The sequence below is a fragment of the Lepidochelys kempii genome, chromosome 10, assembly GCF_965140285.1.
Source record: "Lepidochelys kempii isolate rLepKem1 chromosome 10, rLepKem1.hap1, whole genome shotgun sequence".
NCBI lineage: Eukaryota > Metazoa > Chordata > Testudines > Cheloniidae > Lepidochelys > Lepidochelys kempii.
Window position 1 is genome coordinate 47163767 of NC_136389.1, and position 18487 is coordinate 47182253.

General features: G+C 45.3%; 1 protein-coding gene across 3 annotated transcripts in view; it reads right to left on the reverse strand.

Moving 5' to 3' along the window:
• EDC3 (enhancer of mRNA decapping 3) overlaps positions 1-18487 on the reverse strand; it is a 67737-nt gene that overhangs the window by 12979 nt on the left and 36271 nt on the right. For all 3 annotated transcript variants that reach the window (XM_073363276.2, XM_073363277.2, XM_073363278.2), the window contains one exon: positions 4584-4737. In XM_073363276.2, the coding sequence (XP_073219377.1) occupies positions 4584-4737 (154 nt within the window). The remainder of the gene's footprint in view (positions 1-4583; positions 4738-18487) is intronic.

An 18487-nucleotide genomic window follows, 5' to 3' on the forward strand; every position in this document is an offset into this window, starting at 1 on the left:
GGAAGGTGATGACAATGGAATCTAAAGCATGGAGGTCCCAGAAATCTCCCTAAGCTGTTTAACAATCTGAAGATGAGGAACCCAGAGTCCTCCTGCTCTGGAAAGACACGTATATATGCGGTGACAGCATCTCAATCTGTCCAGCACTTAAGCACTGGGAAATTACTGATGACCTACCTGCTCCACTTCAGGGTTTCCCTCAAAAGGTAAAACAGACAGCAAAACTCTGGAACCTTGCAGCACTATTCTATTCATCTCATCAATACGTTTGTCCACACGGGCTCTGTTTCAAAACAAGGGGCACTTCCACTGGATGCTTAGAAGGTGTTGCAGTTCAAGCAGGTTTGAGTTCTATGGTTTCACCTTTTTCTTTGTTTGGCTCTCTTTTTCTGAGGCTTTGCTGTGAGACCATTGGTCTATAGTAGCATACAATGCAACACAGCGAGAATAAAAGCGTTAATGAATCTAAACTTAGGGGTTGTACCGTATGACTGGAGAATTGCTAACATAGTTCCTATTTTTAAGAAAGGGAAAAAAGTGTGATCCAGGTAACTACAGGCCTGTTAGTTTGACATCTGTAGTATGCAAGATCTTGGAAAAAATTTTGAAGGAGAAAGGAGTTAAGGACATTGAGGTCAATGGTAATTGGGACAAAATACAACATGGTTTTACAAAAGGTAGATCGTGTCAAACCAACCTGATCTCCTTCTTTGAGAAGGTAACAGATTTTTTAGATAAAGGAAATGCAGTGGATCTAATGTACCTCGATTTCAGTAAGACATTTGATACTGTTCTACATGGGGAATTAGCTAAATTGGAAAAGATGGGGATCAGTATGAAAACTGAAAGATGGATAAGGAACTGGTTAGAGGCGAGACTGCAACGGGTCACACTGAAAGGTGAACTGTCAGGAGGTTACTAGTGGAGTTCCTCAGAGATCGGTTTTGGGACCAATCTTAATCTTTTTATTACTGACCTTGGCACAAACAGCAGGAATGCGCTAATAAAGTTTGCAGATGACACAAAGCTGGGAGGCATTGCCAATACAGAGAATGACCAGGATATCATACAGGAAGATCTGGTGCAAGGTCATGCATTTAAGAATTAACAACAAGAATTTTTGTTATAAACTGGGGACACATCACTTGGAAGTAACAGAGGAGGAGAAGGACCTCGGAGTATTGGTTGATCACAGGAGGACTATGAGCTGCCAATATGATACAGCTGTGAAAAAAGCTAATGCATCAGGCAAGGTATTTCCAGTAGAGATAAGGAGGTGTTAGTACTGTTATACAAGGCACTGGAGAGACCTCATCTGGAACAGTGTGTGCAGTTCTAGTCTCCCATGTTTAAGAAGGATGAATTCAAACTGGAACAGGTACAGAGAAGGGCTACTAGGATGATCTGAGGAATGGAAAACTTGTCTGATGAAAGGAGACTCAGGGAGTTTGGCTTGTTTAGCCTAACTAAAAGAAAGTTGAGGGGAGATATGATTGCTCTCTATAAATATATCAGAGGGATAAATACCACGGAGGGAGAAGAATTGTTTAAGCTCAGTACCAATGTGGACACAAGAACAAATGGATATAAACTGGCCATCAGGAAGTTTAGACTTGAAATTAGACGAAGATTTCTAACCATCAGAGGAGTGAAGTTCTGGAACAGCCTTCCAAGGAAAGCAGTGGGGCAAAAGACATATCTGGCTTCAAGACTAAGCTTGATAAGTTTATGGAGGGGATGATATGATGGGATGGCCTAATTTTGGCAATTAATTGATCTTCAACTATTTGCAGTAGATATGCCCAATGGCCTGTGATGGGATGTTAGATGGGGTGGGATCTGAGTTACTACAGAGATTTCTTTCCTGGGTGTCTGGCTGGTGAGTCTTGCCCACATGCTCAGGGTTTAGCTGATTGCCATATCTGGGGTTAGAAAGGAATTTTCCTCCAGGGCAGATTGGCAGAGGCCCTGGGGGTTTTTCGCCTTCCTCTGCAGCATGGGGGACAGGTCACTTGCTGGAGGATTCTCTGCACCTTGAAGTCTTTAAACCACGATTTGAGGACTTCAGTAGTTAAGACATAGGTTAGAGGTTTGTTACAAGAGTAGGTGGCTGAGATTCTGTGGCCTGCGTTGTGCAGGTCAGACTAGATGATCATAATGGCCCCTTCTGACCTTAAAGTCTATGATTCTAAAAGAGTCATTTTGCTCCTCTCCAATGGTCTTGTTTTGAACCCAAGAAAGGAATGAATGAATAAGAGCTTTTTAAAGCATAGTAATACCACCATGAACTTAGGGTTCACCTCAGACCGATCAGATACATTTAAAGGTAGAAAACAATTCATACTACTGTATTTTTAAAGCCCTCCCATTACCTCCATGCACCACCAGTTTCACATACAATAACAGATTAAGTGGCTGCGTCTACTTTCTATCCAGCAAGGCAGCCTCATGAATTATCTCAAGGCATAAGCAAGCATCAAAAGAAATTGTTAGGGAAAGCGCTGCTGCTGTGTAGACAATGTTTTGTGAGACATTGGATTGAAGTGCAGTACTATCTACACAACAGAAGAGGGAGTTAATGCTCTCTCTCTCCAGTGGGATGAAGATACCTTAAAATATTAGGGTCAGGTAAATCAGGCTTAAAAGTGTATCGCAATTGTGCGTCTACTTGACTAGTTAGTGACTGCACACTGAAGGCAGGTTTTTGCTCACACAAGGGGTGTGTGCATGCACACAGGACCAACTGCATATCAGACCTCTTGTCAAATCAGGCCCCAGGAAAAGATTAAGACTTCCAAATGGGATTTAAGTATAAAAAAAAAAAAATCTAAGTGACATTGTGACTAGATGGTGCAATTCCTCTTAGTTCTTGAGTTTTGTTTTTATTGGCATCTGCCTTCAAAAATATTACATTTAAAATACATACCAAAAGAAGGGTTTAGTTATTCATGCAAAGGATCAGCTAATCCAAAATTATAAAGTGTTTTCATCTTTCTTGGGTTACATCTTCCCCAAGATCTCTGAAAAAGTTTCCACCAGGAATTGAGTTATTCTTTATTCCCTCCTCTGTTGATTTTGTATTTGACCGAGGGACATTACTGGTTCTGGGATATAGAAACCCAGGCGAAGCCATGAGTAAATCAATACATCCAGAGTACTGGAACAAGGACAGTCTCTCCAAGAGGGCTTCCTGATTCTCTATATACATACAATGTAGAGGGAGAGACAATAAGGAAGTGAGACTATAGGCAAAACTCTTCCTTTGGTTGGCATTTAGGTAATTTGGATTACTCTCTCATTTTCATGGTCATTTGAGGACTGACTCATGAATACAGTGTGGGGTTTGCATAACAGGCTAGAATAGTGCTTCTATGTCCAGAGTAGGAGGGCAAGCATTGAGACAAAGCCACATCTGGCCATCTGGATTAGCAGGGCCCTATATGTACTACATAGTAGTTACTGTGATAAATTGACAATACCCTGCAATATCCTGAATGAATTTTCTGAATTAAATGAAACTTTATAGAATTAAGTTTAACATTATTGGGGTCCATTATATTAAACATGCAACGGTGTATGTATTATCATGGAACTGTATGGGCTTGTCTTTACAGCACTGCAACTTTCTCTCTCAGGGGTGTGAAAAAACACCCGAGCGCTGCAAGTTTCAGTGCTGTAACATGCCAGTATAGACCGTGCCCAACCACTGGGAGCTACGCCCCTCATGGAGGTGGGGTTTTGTAGAACATTTTAACGTTGCCGGTGTAGACAGGCCCTATGTGTGTACCTTCTTTAGGAGACAGACCAATGCAATCTCTGAAAGGTATTAGGAATTTCAAAGGATTTTTGGGAAAAATAGGTGTGAAGTGGATTTCCTAGGAAGTACCTAGGGAATGCAAATGACCCACTTCAAATCCTCCCTTTTCAAATTATGCCCGGAGGGGAAAACCCATTGTCTGCTAATTACCTGCTCCTGGAAACTCCAAATCAAAGACCCCTGAACTGTACAGAGGGTAGACTAAAAATGCTATGACAGTGTTTGTTCTGAGCTGAAGCTGTGATGAATTTATAATCCTTGGATTGGGGAGGGAGGAAGCGGGGGCTGAAGGACTACTCCATGTTAGAGTTGGGGTTAACTCTGGTAAATTTATTAGCATTTGTATAGGTTCTTCTATTACATTTAATGTTTTCTCTTTAATGAGTTTTATCTTAAGAATAAAGTAGGCCTGCATAGGAAATGCTGCGTGGTACCTCATAGCTGTTAACAATTACACCTGTCAACTGTCTGCTTGGGCAGCCTGTCTCTGCTGGGGAGAACAATGAAGGCAGGGAACAGTGCAGCCTGGATGCACCTGGGTCAGAAGGGAGGCTCTACCAAAGAAAGGCACTGGCTGGGAGCCAGACACCTGAGAGCAGGTGCCCTTGCTGGACAGGTGCAGTGTCCTGAACTGTGACAGTTACAAAGATTTTCACTGGAGATTATTTTATACAATTTAATTTGGCCACATCTTTGATGAACAAGCTGGTTTCTGTAAACTCCATTCACAAGGCAAATGGGGAGATTCACAGCAGGGGTTGTTTACCTGTTGGGTCCTCCGAGCAGACTCAATGCCATCTGGCTGGCGCACACCCCAGTCATCTCCAGTCTGCGCTCCAGAGTCAGGCCGTGTTTCTCAGCTACTGAAAGCACCTTTTTGTGCAGTTCATAAGAAACGCTTGGGACGACTAGCCCAGAGTCTGCAATTCAAAGAGAAGGGGAAGGAAGGACAGAATAATCATTCACATCCAGAGGGTTAAGATCTGTTCTAAACTAAATGACAGACTGCTCCTAAATGAATATAACGAAGAGGCTACTTGCCTCTACAGGAGGTCCCCTTATCTCTAAAGGCTGGATCAGCAACTGTGCTCCCAGCAGGCTCCAGCTCCCTTCAAGAGGCAGCCATTTGACTCTCAACTAGCTAGCTACATCTGCGGCACTTACTCCACATGCTGCCACAGAAACTATTTCTTTAAGGGGTGTGAGAATGGCTGCTGCACTACAGCCTGCATTCTCCTCTAGGCTCCTAAGAAACAAATTTGGAGGACAAACCACAATTACTAATTGGGAAAGGGGCCTCCTGGCTTTAGTTATTACTGCAAGCATGCCCAGAACGTGGGGGAAAAGGAAAAAAAAAAAAAAAAGAGGTTTCTTCGAAAGTAGCTTAATCCTGGAAGCTCAACAGCAGAAGTGACCTCGTCTTAGCAGACCCCTCTCCTCGCCAACTAGCAACCTCCGTTCAAGAACAGGATAGCAAGGGGAGCGTGGGAATTCTAGATGGAGGAGTCTTTGGGAAGGAGGTTTCCCCAAACTCCTGCTTACTCCATGTCCTACCCAGTGCTATCTGATTACCACTACCACAAGCACTAGCATTTCCCTCTTTAATGAGACAGCAGTTACATTGGTTCTAAAAAAAGAAAAGGAGGACTTGTGGCACCTTAGAGACGAACCAATTTATTTGAGCATAAGCTTTTGTGAGCTACAGCTCACTTCATCAGATGCATGAAGTGAGCTGTAGCTCACGAAAGCTTATGCTCAAATAAATTGGTTCGTCTCTAAGGTGCCACAAGTCTTCCTTTTCTTTTTGCAGATACAGACTAACACGGCTGCTACTCTGAAACCCATTGTTTCTAAACAGACTCTCTAGGATAAAGTGCCCCAGAGCCTGAAGACTGCCCTGGAATCACAGGGTGGAATCGCCCCGTGCAGCGAGTGGAATACATGGATAGATAAATTGGTGAGGGCAAATAGTGTATAAAAGCCAGCCAGTTTACCTACTTCACAAGTCTCAAAACAAAGCTTTCTTCCTCCATCAACCTAACTTCTTATTCATATAGCTGGCAAGGGCACCATGTTACTCACATCACCTATAATCCCCTAAATCTTAGCGGCTTCACATCACCACCAGAAGAAATGAAAGGGTGTCTCCCACAATCCCACTCTACTGTGCCACCCCAACTCAGACTTTATGCAACCTCCAAAAGACCCCAAATGTCTTCTCTGGCTGAAGTGATCTGAACTCAGCAGGCGGTGCTGGCTTCCTGGCCAGGAATCCATACCTCTAAACTCAGAAAGATAGCAACTAAAGCCCTGTAACTATATAGGGTGGGATTCTCAAGAGTTTTTGCAATGGTATTTGTGGACCTACCTCCTGCCAGACCCTTTGAATAATCCAGCCATAGATCAGGCAGCAAACAGCTCAAAGGCTTCTGATTGGTGACTGGCAGTTTTACCATGGCACATCTCAATCTAAGAACCAGCCCTTTGCAGAGTGTGGCTGAGAAATTTAAATGGTTCAATTGCATTCTGCAGTTATTTTAGTTCTGTTTATTAACAGCTCTCATCTTCTGCAAGTCCATGAGAGCCATCCTTCAAGTACTTACACAGCACCAGACAGCCCACAGGGCATCTGGGCTTAGAATAATACTGCAGACATCCATCCAAAGGGCAGCCCATGGCTTTGAGGATCATCATAAATGTGGGAAGGATCATACGAACCTTAGGTTTCTCTGGCCAGAGAGAACTCCTTTACGGGGAAAAGATCTTATAGTCTGCAAACTCCATTCTTATTCTTTAGATTACTTGGATTCTTTACCAGGGGCTTCCATGACACACTGAACACAAAGAAACCACCTCCAAACTCATTACAAGGGATGTGCACATGGCTGTGACAGACTTTAGTGGCACTGGAAGCCAGGGAACAGAAACTGTGACCTAGAAGCACCCCACAGAGAGGTAAGGTATTATACCTTCACCTGACAATAATGACCAGCCAGATTAAAGGATCCTGAGGCTCCAAAGGATGAGACCACCAACCTCTACACATTTTGCTCAATCCATCCTCACTATCTGTTAAAGTTCATTATCCCTAACACAAGTCACATAAAAACAAATATCTTTGAGCTAATGGAGGATAGCTGTCACAGTCACTTCAGCTATGCCCTTTGTGGGAAATCTGTAGTGCCCTGCAAATATGCAGATATCCGCAAATGAGGATATCCGAGAACAATTTTTGCGGATTGGATGCGGATACAAATTTTGTATCCATGCAGGGCTCTAGAAATCTGGTCACAGAACACCAAGGCCCAACAAGAACTGTATCATTACAGGATCTGCTCTAGTTCTCCACACAGCAAAATCCCAGAGGGACAGAACTTCTGCCAGGATCACCTGGGCACAAGAATAATATATATTTCTCAGAGTTTCTCAGACACTTGTGTGTTGTTTGGCAACACCATTCTCTAACACACCAGGACTTGCTCCAACTCTCGAGTGGAAAAAAAGACTGGATCAGCAGGACTGGAGTGTTGAAAATAACACCCTGCTGGCAGCGCAGAGATGTTTTCTCACTTCTACAGTGAGATCCCAAGAAGTCAACAGGTAAAACAAGCCAGATTCTTTATTTGAAGTATTTGGAGCTATGACTACCCAATTCTCTACCCCTCTCCAACTCTAAGCAAGAATTATCTTGCACTAATGGGGCACCTTTCATGTAATGAACCCCTAGAATTTTACAGTCTTTACTAATTTTGGAAAATCCACTTCCCTGCCACAGAAAGGCAAACCCCTTTGAGTTGGAACACAACAGCTATAAAACGGCACACAACAGCAATGCATAACTGTTTAGGATAGGAAGTTTGGAATGGATAATCAGGTAGGAAGAAGGTGCTTGCAAAATATCATTGGATCTTTGACCACACAGGTCAAGACCTTTAACATCTCAACCAAAAGTTCTCAAATAATACAGCACCTTCTAGCGCTGTGCTAGAATAACGGCTCAGTACAAACTCTGGGGATATATGGTATCAAGTATCCTCCTGACAGTCGAAATGACAGACTGGACTTCTACATAGAGTGCTTCCGCAGACGTGCACAGGCTGAAATTGTGAACAAACAGTATCACTTGCCCCATAACGTCAGCCGTACAGAACACAATGCCACCCACAGCCTCAGAAACAACTCTGACATTATAATCAAAGGGGCTGAGAAAGGAGGTGCTGTAGTCATAATGAACAGGTCAGATTATGAACAGAAGGCTGCCAGGCAACTCTCCAACATCACATTCTACAGGCCACTATCCTCTGATCCCACTGAGTGCCACCAAAAGAAATTACACCATCTGCTCAAGAAACTCCCTGCTACAGCACGGGAACAAATCTACACGGACACACCCACAGAGCCCCAACCCCGGGTATTCTATCTGCTACCCAAGATCCATAAACCTGGAAACCCTGGACACCCCATCATCTCAGGCATCCACACTCTTACAGCAGGATTATCTGGCTATTTGGACTCTCTCCTCAGACCCTATGCTACCAGCGCTCCTCGCAATCTTCGAGACACCACCGACTTCCTGAGAAAACTACAATGCATTCATTGGTAATCTTCCTGAAAACACCATCCTGGCCACCATGGATGTAGAAGCTCTTTACATCAATATTCCACATGAGGATGGACTACAAGCTGTTAAGAACAGTAGCCCTGATGAGGCCACGGCACACCTCATGGCTGAGCTTTGTGACTTTGTCCTCACCCACAACCATTTCAGATTTGGGGACGACGTATACCTTCAAGTCAGTGGCACTGCTATGGGTACCCGCATGGCCCCACAGAATGCCAACATTTTTATGGCTGACTTAGAACAACGCTTCCTCAGCTCTCGTCCCCTAGCGCCGCTCCTCTACTTGCGCTACATTGATGACATCTTCATCATATGGACCCACGGGAAGGAGGCCCTTGAAGAATTCCACCTGGTTTTCAACAATTTCCACCCCACCATCAACCTCCGCCTGGACCAGTCCACACAAGAGATCCACTTCCTGGACACTACAGTGCAAATAAGTGATGGTCACATAAACACCACCCTATACCGGAAACCTGCTGATCGCTATACTTACCTACATGCCTCCAGCTTCCATCCAGGACACATCACACAATCCATTGTCTATAGCCAAGCCCTAAGATACAATCGAATTTGCTTCAATCCCTCGGACAGAGACAAACACCTACAAGATCTTTATCAAGCATTGTTAAAACTACAATACCCACCTGGGGAAGTGAGGAAACAGACTGACAGAGTGAGATGGGTACCCAGAAATCACCTACTACAGAATAGGCCCAACAAGGAAAACAACAGACCACCACTGGCCATCACGTACAGCCCCCAGCTAAAACTTCTCCAGCACATTATCAACGATCTACAACCTATCCTGGAAAACGATCCCTCACTCTCACAGAGCTTGGGAGGCAAGCCAGTCCTCGCTTACAGATAGCCCCCAAACCTGAAGCAAATACTCACAAGCAACAGCACACCATACCACAGAAACAGTAATCCAGGAACCAATCCCTATAGCAAACCTCGTTGCCTACTCTGTCCCCATATTTACTCTAGTGACACCATCAGAGGTTCATTCACATGCATATCTACTAATGTGATATATGCCATCATATGCCAGCAATGCCCCTCTGCCATGTACATTGGCCAGACTGGACAGTCCCTACATAAAAGAATAAATGGACACAAATCGGACATCAGGACTGGTAACAAACAAAAGCCAGTAGGAGAACACTTCCATCTTCCTGGACATTCTATAACAGATTTAAAAGTAGCTATACTTGAACAAAATAACTTCAGAAACAGACTTCAAAGCAGCAGAACTAAAATTCATTTGCGAATTTAACACCAATAATTTGGGCTTGAATAGGGACTGGGAGTGGCTGGCTCATTACAAAAGCAGCTTTGCCTCTCCTGGAATTTACACCTCCTCATCTATTATTGGGAGTGGACTACATCAACCCTGATTGAATTGGCCCTGTTAGCACTGATTCTCCACTTGTGAGGTAACTCCTTTCCCTTCATGTGTCATTATATAATGCCTGCATCTGTAATTTTCACTCCGTGCATCTGAAGAAGTGGTGTTTTACCCACAAAAACTTATGCCCAAATAAATCTGTTAGTCTTTCAGGTGCCACCAGACTCCTTGTTGTTTTTCTAGGGATATAGGATACTCTTCATTCAATATTCCACCCTGCAGTACCCGGATTTCCCTAGAGGTCTCCTATCCACATACCAGCACAGCTCAATTCTGCTTAGCTCGTGATATTTGATAATCACAGCTTGAGGGGGAATGACTGCAGGCAGGCAAGTTCTTGGCTCACTTCTGTTTGGCTAATTCAGATACACTGCTCTGAACTGAACAAGCAGTGCCCAGAGGCATTCAGGAACAATCAGCAGCCTCCAAATGGGTGAAGGCTTTGGGATTTATTGTTGAACATTCTGTCTGTTGTCACTTTGTGGGACTGGCAGGTGAGAGCCACAGGAAGCATGTTGAGGATACATTACAGATAAAAAAAATGTACATCGCTCACGAGAAGATGAAGCTCTGTTTCACAGCTTAGGCATGGCATGAAGTGCCAGGCAGAGGGCCTGACTAAAGTGCCAAAAAATCTGGTACTTTCATTAATGTTGTCCTACTTCTGCATCAGTCACAAACATCAATCCTGATTCATTTTCACACATGTATCAGTTACAGATGCAGGCTACATATGAACTCAGGAACAGCATCAATTCAGCTAGTGGTGCAGCTGCACTGGTGCCGACTCCCAAGCACCAACAAGGGCAAGTCAGAGTTTGCGCCAAGAAAGCTAGTTCAGGTTCCCCTTAGCTCAATCAATGTAAACCCCCTGGTTTGCCCTTGTCTATCCTTAAGGAGTTGCAGATCACAAACACTGGTGGAGTGGTAAATAATGACGATGGGGCAATCATACAGAGTCATCTGGATTCCTGGGTGGGCTGGGCTCATGCAAAGAAAATGGTTTCAATATAGCCACAGCTGCAAGGAACAAGGAATGCAGGCCATACCTACAGAATGGGGAACTATCTCCTAGACAGCAGTGACTCTGAAAAGGATGTAGGCGTCACAGTAGCCAAGCAACTCAACATGAACTCCCAGTACGATGCTATGACAAAACTGACAAATGCAATTCGTAGATATACGAAGAGGGGACTGGAATATTATGTACAGTTCTGATGTCCACATTATAAACAGGATGTTGAAAAGTTGAAAAACAGGGTGCAAAGAGAGCCACAAAAACTATTTGAGGGCTGGAGAAGATGCCTTACAGTGAGAGACTTAACCTAAACAGGTCGAGCTCAAAATGAAGCTCAAGAGGTGTCTCGATCACGGTCTATAAGTAAGTGCCTTCTCAAAGGAAGAAAATACCAGCTACTAAAAGGCTCTAATCTAGTGGAGAGGAAAAACAAGAACCAATGGCTTGATGTTAAAGCCAAATTCAAATTAGAAACAAGACACAATTTGTTAACAGTGCAGGTGATCATTTGTATTCCTGTAGCATCCACGAGCCCTTGTCATGGACCACTGGAACAAACCATCAGAAGAGGTGGATTCTCCATCTCTCAAGATCTTCAAGCCCAGATGCCTTTCAGGAAGATATGCTTTAGTCAAACAAATTATTGGGCTCAATGCTGGAGTAACTTGGTGAAATTCAATGGCCTGTGTGGTCAGGCTAGATGATCTAATGGTCCTTTCCGGCCTTAACATCTAGGAATGTGTTGAAACAAACTAGACACATTACTCCTACAGAGACGTGAAACAGTTTTGACCACTTGACCTTGCATGTTAACAGCTGATTAAAAGACTTTTCTGTAATCAAGCTTTTATTATATGCAGCATATATGCAAACATGTGTATTATCAGAAGTAATTAAACAGTTGATAGCAGCAACTTCAAAAAGCTGAACGTTCAGAGTCCTAAGCCACTAACGATCTTAAACCTGTCAAACTAGTCACGCACCTGTCAGTGTTCACACACCCTCTTTCCCTCCAAAGTCATACAAGGTTCAGCCACAGCTCATTCCCATTCATATCTTTGCTCATTCATCAGATCTTGTTTCTCTAGCCTGAGGTAGGATTGAGTGACCTCAGTTCAGGGTCTCTCCAAACTTGTTATTTCACATACACTCCCCTCTCTGACCTGGGGCTTGTGACTCCCAAATTGCTTTTAAACAATGCAGATCTTTTTAAGCTGGAGGACAGGGTCCTTGGATTCCCTGTTTACACAACGTTCTCACTAACCAGAGGGCTGGGACACCAGGTCTGCATTTCACACCAACCTAGTTTGGCATATTACAACCAAAGAGGTGCTAAGCCAGCAGCACCCTCTCCAGATGCTGGAAGTTACAATGCGTGCCTACTCCATCAGTCTGATAGCTCTGGCAACCATCAACACTTAGGGTACATCTACACTGCAATACAAGACTTGTGACACAGCTGCAGCTGGCCCAGGTCAGCTGATTCAGGCTAGTGGGGCTTGGGCGCACAGGGTTAAAAATCGCAGCATAGACATTAAGGCCTGGGCTGGAATGCGGGCTCTGAGATCCTCCAAGGTGGATAGTTCTCAGAGCCTGGGCTCCAGCCTGGCATCTACACTGCAATTTTTAGCTCTCCAGCCCGAGCTCCATAAGCCTGAGTCAATTGAAGTGGGCTCTGAGACTCAGTGCTTTGGGGTTTTTATTGTTGTGTAGACATACCCTTAATGGGTTAATGCAAGGGACATTACTTGGAGCTGACAGAAAGGTATGGTAAGATTACACAGCATCATAGCATGCAAACAGCAAGGCCTGAACCAGTATTACACTTTGTCCTAATTGCTCTTTCTCGGAGCGTGCAAGCACCAAGAAAATTTCCCTTCTTAGCACTCACGCAAGGTCCAACCAGTCAGACTGGTTTATCTAAAACAAGCTGATGGAGATAAACAAACTCTGGAGGAAAGCAATCAAGGAGATAGCGTGTAAACCCACAAACAATAACACTACTGTAACCAGAATTGAACTCCAGCCAAGCTTAATTATGTTTGGGTTGGAAGGTGGATCTTTATTGTTCAGCGATCAAGATAATAAAATAGGTCAGCTTAAGCCTTAATATTAATATATATTTTATAGCTGCCCATGAAAAAAAGACAGATATAATTAACTATTCCTTAACATGCACAGCAGCACTAAATCCTCATTAACCCAAGGAATGTAGAAATAATTTCTAAAGTACACTCCATACTGGGCACAGACCTATGAACAAGTTACCCATTCAAATCAATTACTATACCACACAGCATATGCAAAGGATACACAGGGCTGGAAAAAACCTGATATCCACTACCCAAAGGGCTAAGCTCACTAATCAGAAGTACATACAAGAAATGAGGATGGTGGCTTTAAAAAGCAAGGTCCAGGAGCAATGTCCAGATGAGAAGTCCTACTACCCAACCTCTACTACTCAACTGCTGAGAAGGGCGGAGGGTGATGGGATTGCTACCAGAGTGCTGTTCCTGGGCCCTACCTTTTGTACAGGCCTCTGGCTAGTAGAGGTCTGACATATGAAATTTCACACACACCCTCTAGAGTCTAGCTCTTGGAAAGCAAAAGACGAGCTGTCTCTTCCCCACCCCCAAAATCCACAGCCTTTTGGCTGCAGTCAGGGGTGCGCAGGGAAATTCTCTAATTCTCTGCCCCTTTCCAGAGCCTCTGACAACTGCAACGGAGAGCGCATTGTGTCTTGTTCTATTCCTTCTCCGGAGCTTCTACTTTTAGCTCCTCCACCGCCATGAATCGCTTCAGTTTCCACCTCTGTTGCTGCTCAGCTTTCCTAAGCAGGAGCAGCTTTAGGAAATCTGTATAATTCTTGTCAGTTTCACGTAGGACACAAGGATTGTGAGTAGCAAACGTGAAACTGACCAGACTCTGTTTTTCATTCTGCTGCTGGTAAAGCTATGAACAGGGACAGAGGCTCTCAAGACATCTGTCTGTAGACTCAGGAAGACAGTACTACATTGGTTTACACTTGATTCAGAACCTTAACTAAAAAAAAAAAAACAAACACCTTAATTCTTCTACAAATTAAAGCTTAAATTCTACATAAAAACTAACAGCAAAAACATTTTTAACTACATCAGAAGCAGGACACCTGACAAACAAATCAATGAGACCACTAGACAATTGAGGTGCTAAAGGAGCACTCAGGAAGACAACGCCATTGCGGAGAAGCTAAAGGAATTCTTTGCATCCGTCTTCATCCTCACAGAGGATGTGAGGGGGATTCCCACACCTGAGCCATTCTTTTTAGGTGACAGATCTGAGGAACTTTGCCAGATTGAGGTGTTGATAGAGGAGGTTTTGTAACAAATTGATAAATTAAACAGCAATAAGTCACTAGGACCAGATGGTATTCACCCAAGAGTTCTTAAGGAACTCAGATATGAAACTGCAGAGCTAACTGTGGTATATAACCTATCATCACTCAAATCAGCCTCTTTATCAGGTGACTAGAGGATAGCTAATGTGATGCTGTTGCAAAAAAAAGCAAATGCAATTTTGGGTTGCATTAACAGAGGTGATAGTACCATTCTATTCAGTACTGGTTACGCCTCAGCTGGAGTACTGTGTCCAATTTTAGGCCGCCACTGTATACAAAGGATATAGAGAAACTGGAAAGAATCCAGAAGTAAGTGACAAAGATGATCAAAGGGATGGAATTCAAGCCATATGAGCAAAGGCTGAAGGAACTGGGTACATTAAATTTGGAAAAGAAGAGATTAAGGAGGGGGGACATGACAGTGGTCTCCAAATTCTTGGTGCACTTCAGTTCTCCAGATGGGCAGGTGTGGTAGAAAGCACGCAAATTGCTCCCCTGTTGTTCTCATAAATAGGGCATCTAGGCTTTCTTGGTAGTCAAGATTTTTGTTGTTGTCAACACTTAACTTTTCTTTTTAAGTATTGTATAATTGGGAACAAAAGGAGGAAGATCAACAGAAGCCAGCCAGAAGGAGTGAATGCTAATTATATATTTGGGGGGTAATTCACATGCAGAGCCCCAGGGATGGATTCAAATAAGTGATGATCGAAGACATGATAAGCACTGTACTAGCTTCAGTGTTCGTTTTTCCTCTGGAACAGACCCAGTTTTGCAGTCTGCCTTCTCCACTCTAATGCTCCTGCTACATTTCTGAAGAGCTTACAAGAAAATATACCACCTCTTCACCACTATCATTCTTGGTCCCCCCCCCCCAGAAGTCCTACTGCCTCTATAAAAGCACAAGTTATAATAAAACACAGCACAGCCGCCTCTAACAGTCAGTGTTTTTCTTATACTTTAGTCATATTAGTATAGCTTGTCATGCCAAAAAAGTCCCCTTGAATTGAACTGAATCAGATTTTCACACTAACAATCACAAAATGACACCCATGTCCATGCTTGGTGTTCTTTCTGCAAGCCTGACCATCTTTGTTTTGGGAGTGGAGGTGGAAGAACCCAGGAAGTCCATCATCTTCTCCTCTGACCTCAGATGACAACCTGACCGCCTTTAGGTCTCACTTCAACAATTTATGAGATACAGGAGGCAAACAGCTGCCAGGGTATTTTGCATTTCAAAACAATTACTTTAACCAAAGTCTACAGAGATGGTCACTTAGGAGACAAAGGAGAAAACCCAATCTGTTCATTTCACCTGCTGTCTAATCAAAGAGGGCAGAAATGAAGAAGAAACTCAGCAGAACATGAATGGTCAGGGAACAACCAGTGAATAAAATATTGCAAGTCCCTAAGAGAACAGTGTTTGGAGAGCTGGGCCCTAACAATCTCAAAAGCTCCTCTCTGTTGGGTGAAGGTTGCTAGATTCAGAGCATCCTCCTGTCCTTTAGTGAGACAGGTTAATAGAATTAACCTTTTAAAAAAAATAGGTGAGCATAACCGTGGAGGAGAGACCAGAACTGACAATGGAACATCAGCCACTTTCATCTAGCCTTCGGGGTATTGGATTTTGAATCAAAGGCAATAAAAGATCTAGGAGTCATGGGTCGATTTAAGACTATTTATCTGAAACATACAGTTGACTATAATAATAGTTGGGCTACCAAACAATACTTCCTAGTAGTCCATTGGGTTGCTTTGCTACAAATGGATTTGTCCAGCCTTGTGTTCATTACAGAACCATAGGACTGAAAGGGACCTCGAGAGGTCATCTAATCCAGTCCCCCGTACTCATGGCAGGACTAAGTATTATCTATTCTAGACCATTCCTGACAGGTGTTTGTCTAACCTGCTCTTAAAGATCTCCAATGATGGAGATTCCACAACTTCCCTAGGCAATTTATTCCAGTGCTTAACCACCCCCATTATATAGATGAACTGATTTAATGGGCAATAAAATGCACTGACAGACCTAGAGTTTCTTTTGAAGAATTAGTGCCATCACACAGCTGTCCAGTCCCCTGATCTTTGCGGTCATGATACCACTTCAAAAAACTCCAAGTTATTCCCTGGGCCATGTGTCAGAGTAAGAGGCAGGAGCCTGCAGGGATTCACACCCAAATGGCTGAGCTTCCCGGCTTCAGGCATGGCAAGAGCTGGACATTAACTACTTGTCAATCAACACAGCAACTGTGACTGTGTTCTTATTACATTCATCAGACAGACCAATCACTGTCAGTCAATGCTGAGCTCTGACAAGGCAATCCGTAGCCAAGACAGACAGGACTAGATTAAAGAAATGACTAAAAAGTAGCGGTTTCCTGTATAACTAGAAAGTTTGCTTTCCCAACTAGAGATTCACTAATGAGTTCAGACAGAGCCTTTATGAGAGAAAATGACGACGACTCGGGTTCTCTTTGTTACAGATATCCAGAAATAATAGATTTCAGTCCCATTAACACTAATGAGGGGTTTGTCACTCTGAACCTTCCCTCCCTTCCTGTTATTCCAGCAGCTGCTACCCTTTAATCGTTAGAAAGAAGTTACCAAGTTAAACAGAAGGAAATCACAATCATTTAAATAGATAATTATTACCCACAGAGCACTCTGTATCTGTGCCGAGAGAGAGGGGAAGAGGCCAAAGATACTAAATCCACTGTTCTTGCAGAAAGATCAAGAGGGTTGACCCTCTGGTCTTCGGGGGCATTGAAGGACCCCCCGCCACTGAAATGCTGCCGAAGACTAGAGCGAGTGAAGGACCCGGAGAGCCGCCGGGTGAGTCCAAGCGGGTGGCGCCTTTTTTTTATCTCCGCTCCCCCCGTTTTCTCCACCTGGCTATGCCACTGGCTGGAGCCCAGGCACCAAGGACCCATATGACTCCGCCTGAGCTGCTGCTGAAGACCCGGAGAGCTGCCAGGTGACTAAAAATTAAAAAGGCACCAAAAAATTTGAAAGGCGCCACTTCTGCTCTGTGGGAGAGCGGCCGCTGCCCTGCTCCCCCCCAGCTATGCTACTGGCTCCAGCAATATTCAGGGCCCGGAGGCCCAGCTCCACCAATGTTTGGGGCCAGGTCTCTCCCCCAGCCCCGCCTGCCGCCCCCCACTCCTCCCCCGAGTGTCCCCCGGCCCCCACTTGCTGCTCCCACGTGCCTCCCCCGGGTCCCGGAGCATCCTGCCTCTCCCTTGCAGCTCCAAGCTGCGCTGCAGAGCCCTAGTGCGCCCCCCTCCAGCCTGCCCTGCCCTGACCCTGCCCTTCTGCCTCGGACCCTTCCTTTTTCCGGTGGGACCCTCCACCAGCACAGGGCGCCCCCCTGCCCGCAGTCACCACTCCTGCCCACACTGGGCAAGGGGCAGCCCCACCCCCCACCCCAGTGAGGCTACAGTGAGGGGCAGCAGCAGGGGAGTAAGTGCACATGTGATGGCAGCCCCCCTGCCCCTGCCCGGCACCCACCAGAGGGGAGGCAAGGGGGCTTCCTGGGCCTGAAAGGGGCCCTAGGAGCATGTGCAGTGACAGTGGTGTGGGGTGAGTGTGCTGCTGGGTGGGGGAGAAGGGGAATTGTAGGATTGTAGGCAGAGCTCACTGCTGCCAGTGGGGAGAGGGCTGAGGGGAGTCCTCCTTTCTGGCCCCGGGGCAACCTGCCTGCACCCCAAACTCATCCCCAGCCCTGCCCCACCCCAGAGCCTGCAACCCCAGCCAGAGCCCTCCACCTGCCCCCCGCACCGCAACTCTCTGCCCCAGCCCTGAACCTCTCCAACACCCCAAACCCCTCATCCCCAGCCCCAGACAGAGCCCTCACCCCCCCCCCGCATCCCTACCCTCTGCCTTAGCCCTGAGCCCCTCCTAAACCCCTCATCCCAGCCAGAGCCCTCATTCCCCAGCACCTGCACCCTAACCCTCCGCCCCAGCCCTGAGCCCCCTCCTGCATCATGAATCCCTCATCCCCAGCCCCACCCCACAACCCTCACCCCTGCACCCCCTCCCACACCCAAACTCCCTCCCAGAGCTTGCACCCCTCATCCCAGCCTGGAGCCTACACCCAAACTCCGCCCCAGAGCCTGCGCCCCTCACCCCCTCCTGCACCCCCACCTGCTGCCCCAGTCCAGAGCCTGCACCCAGCAACCAAACTCCATCCCAGAGCCTGCATCCCATACCCCGCCCCCCACCCAAACTCCCTCCCAGAGCCCAACCTC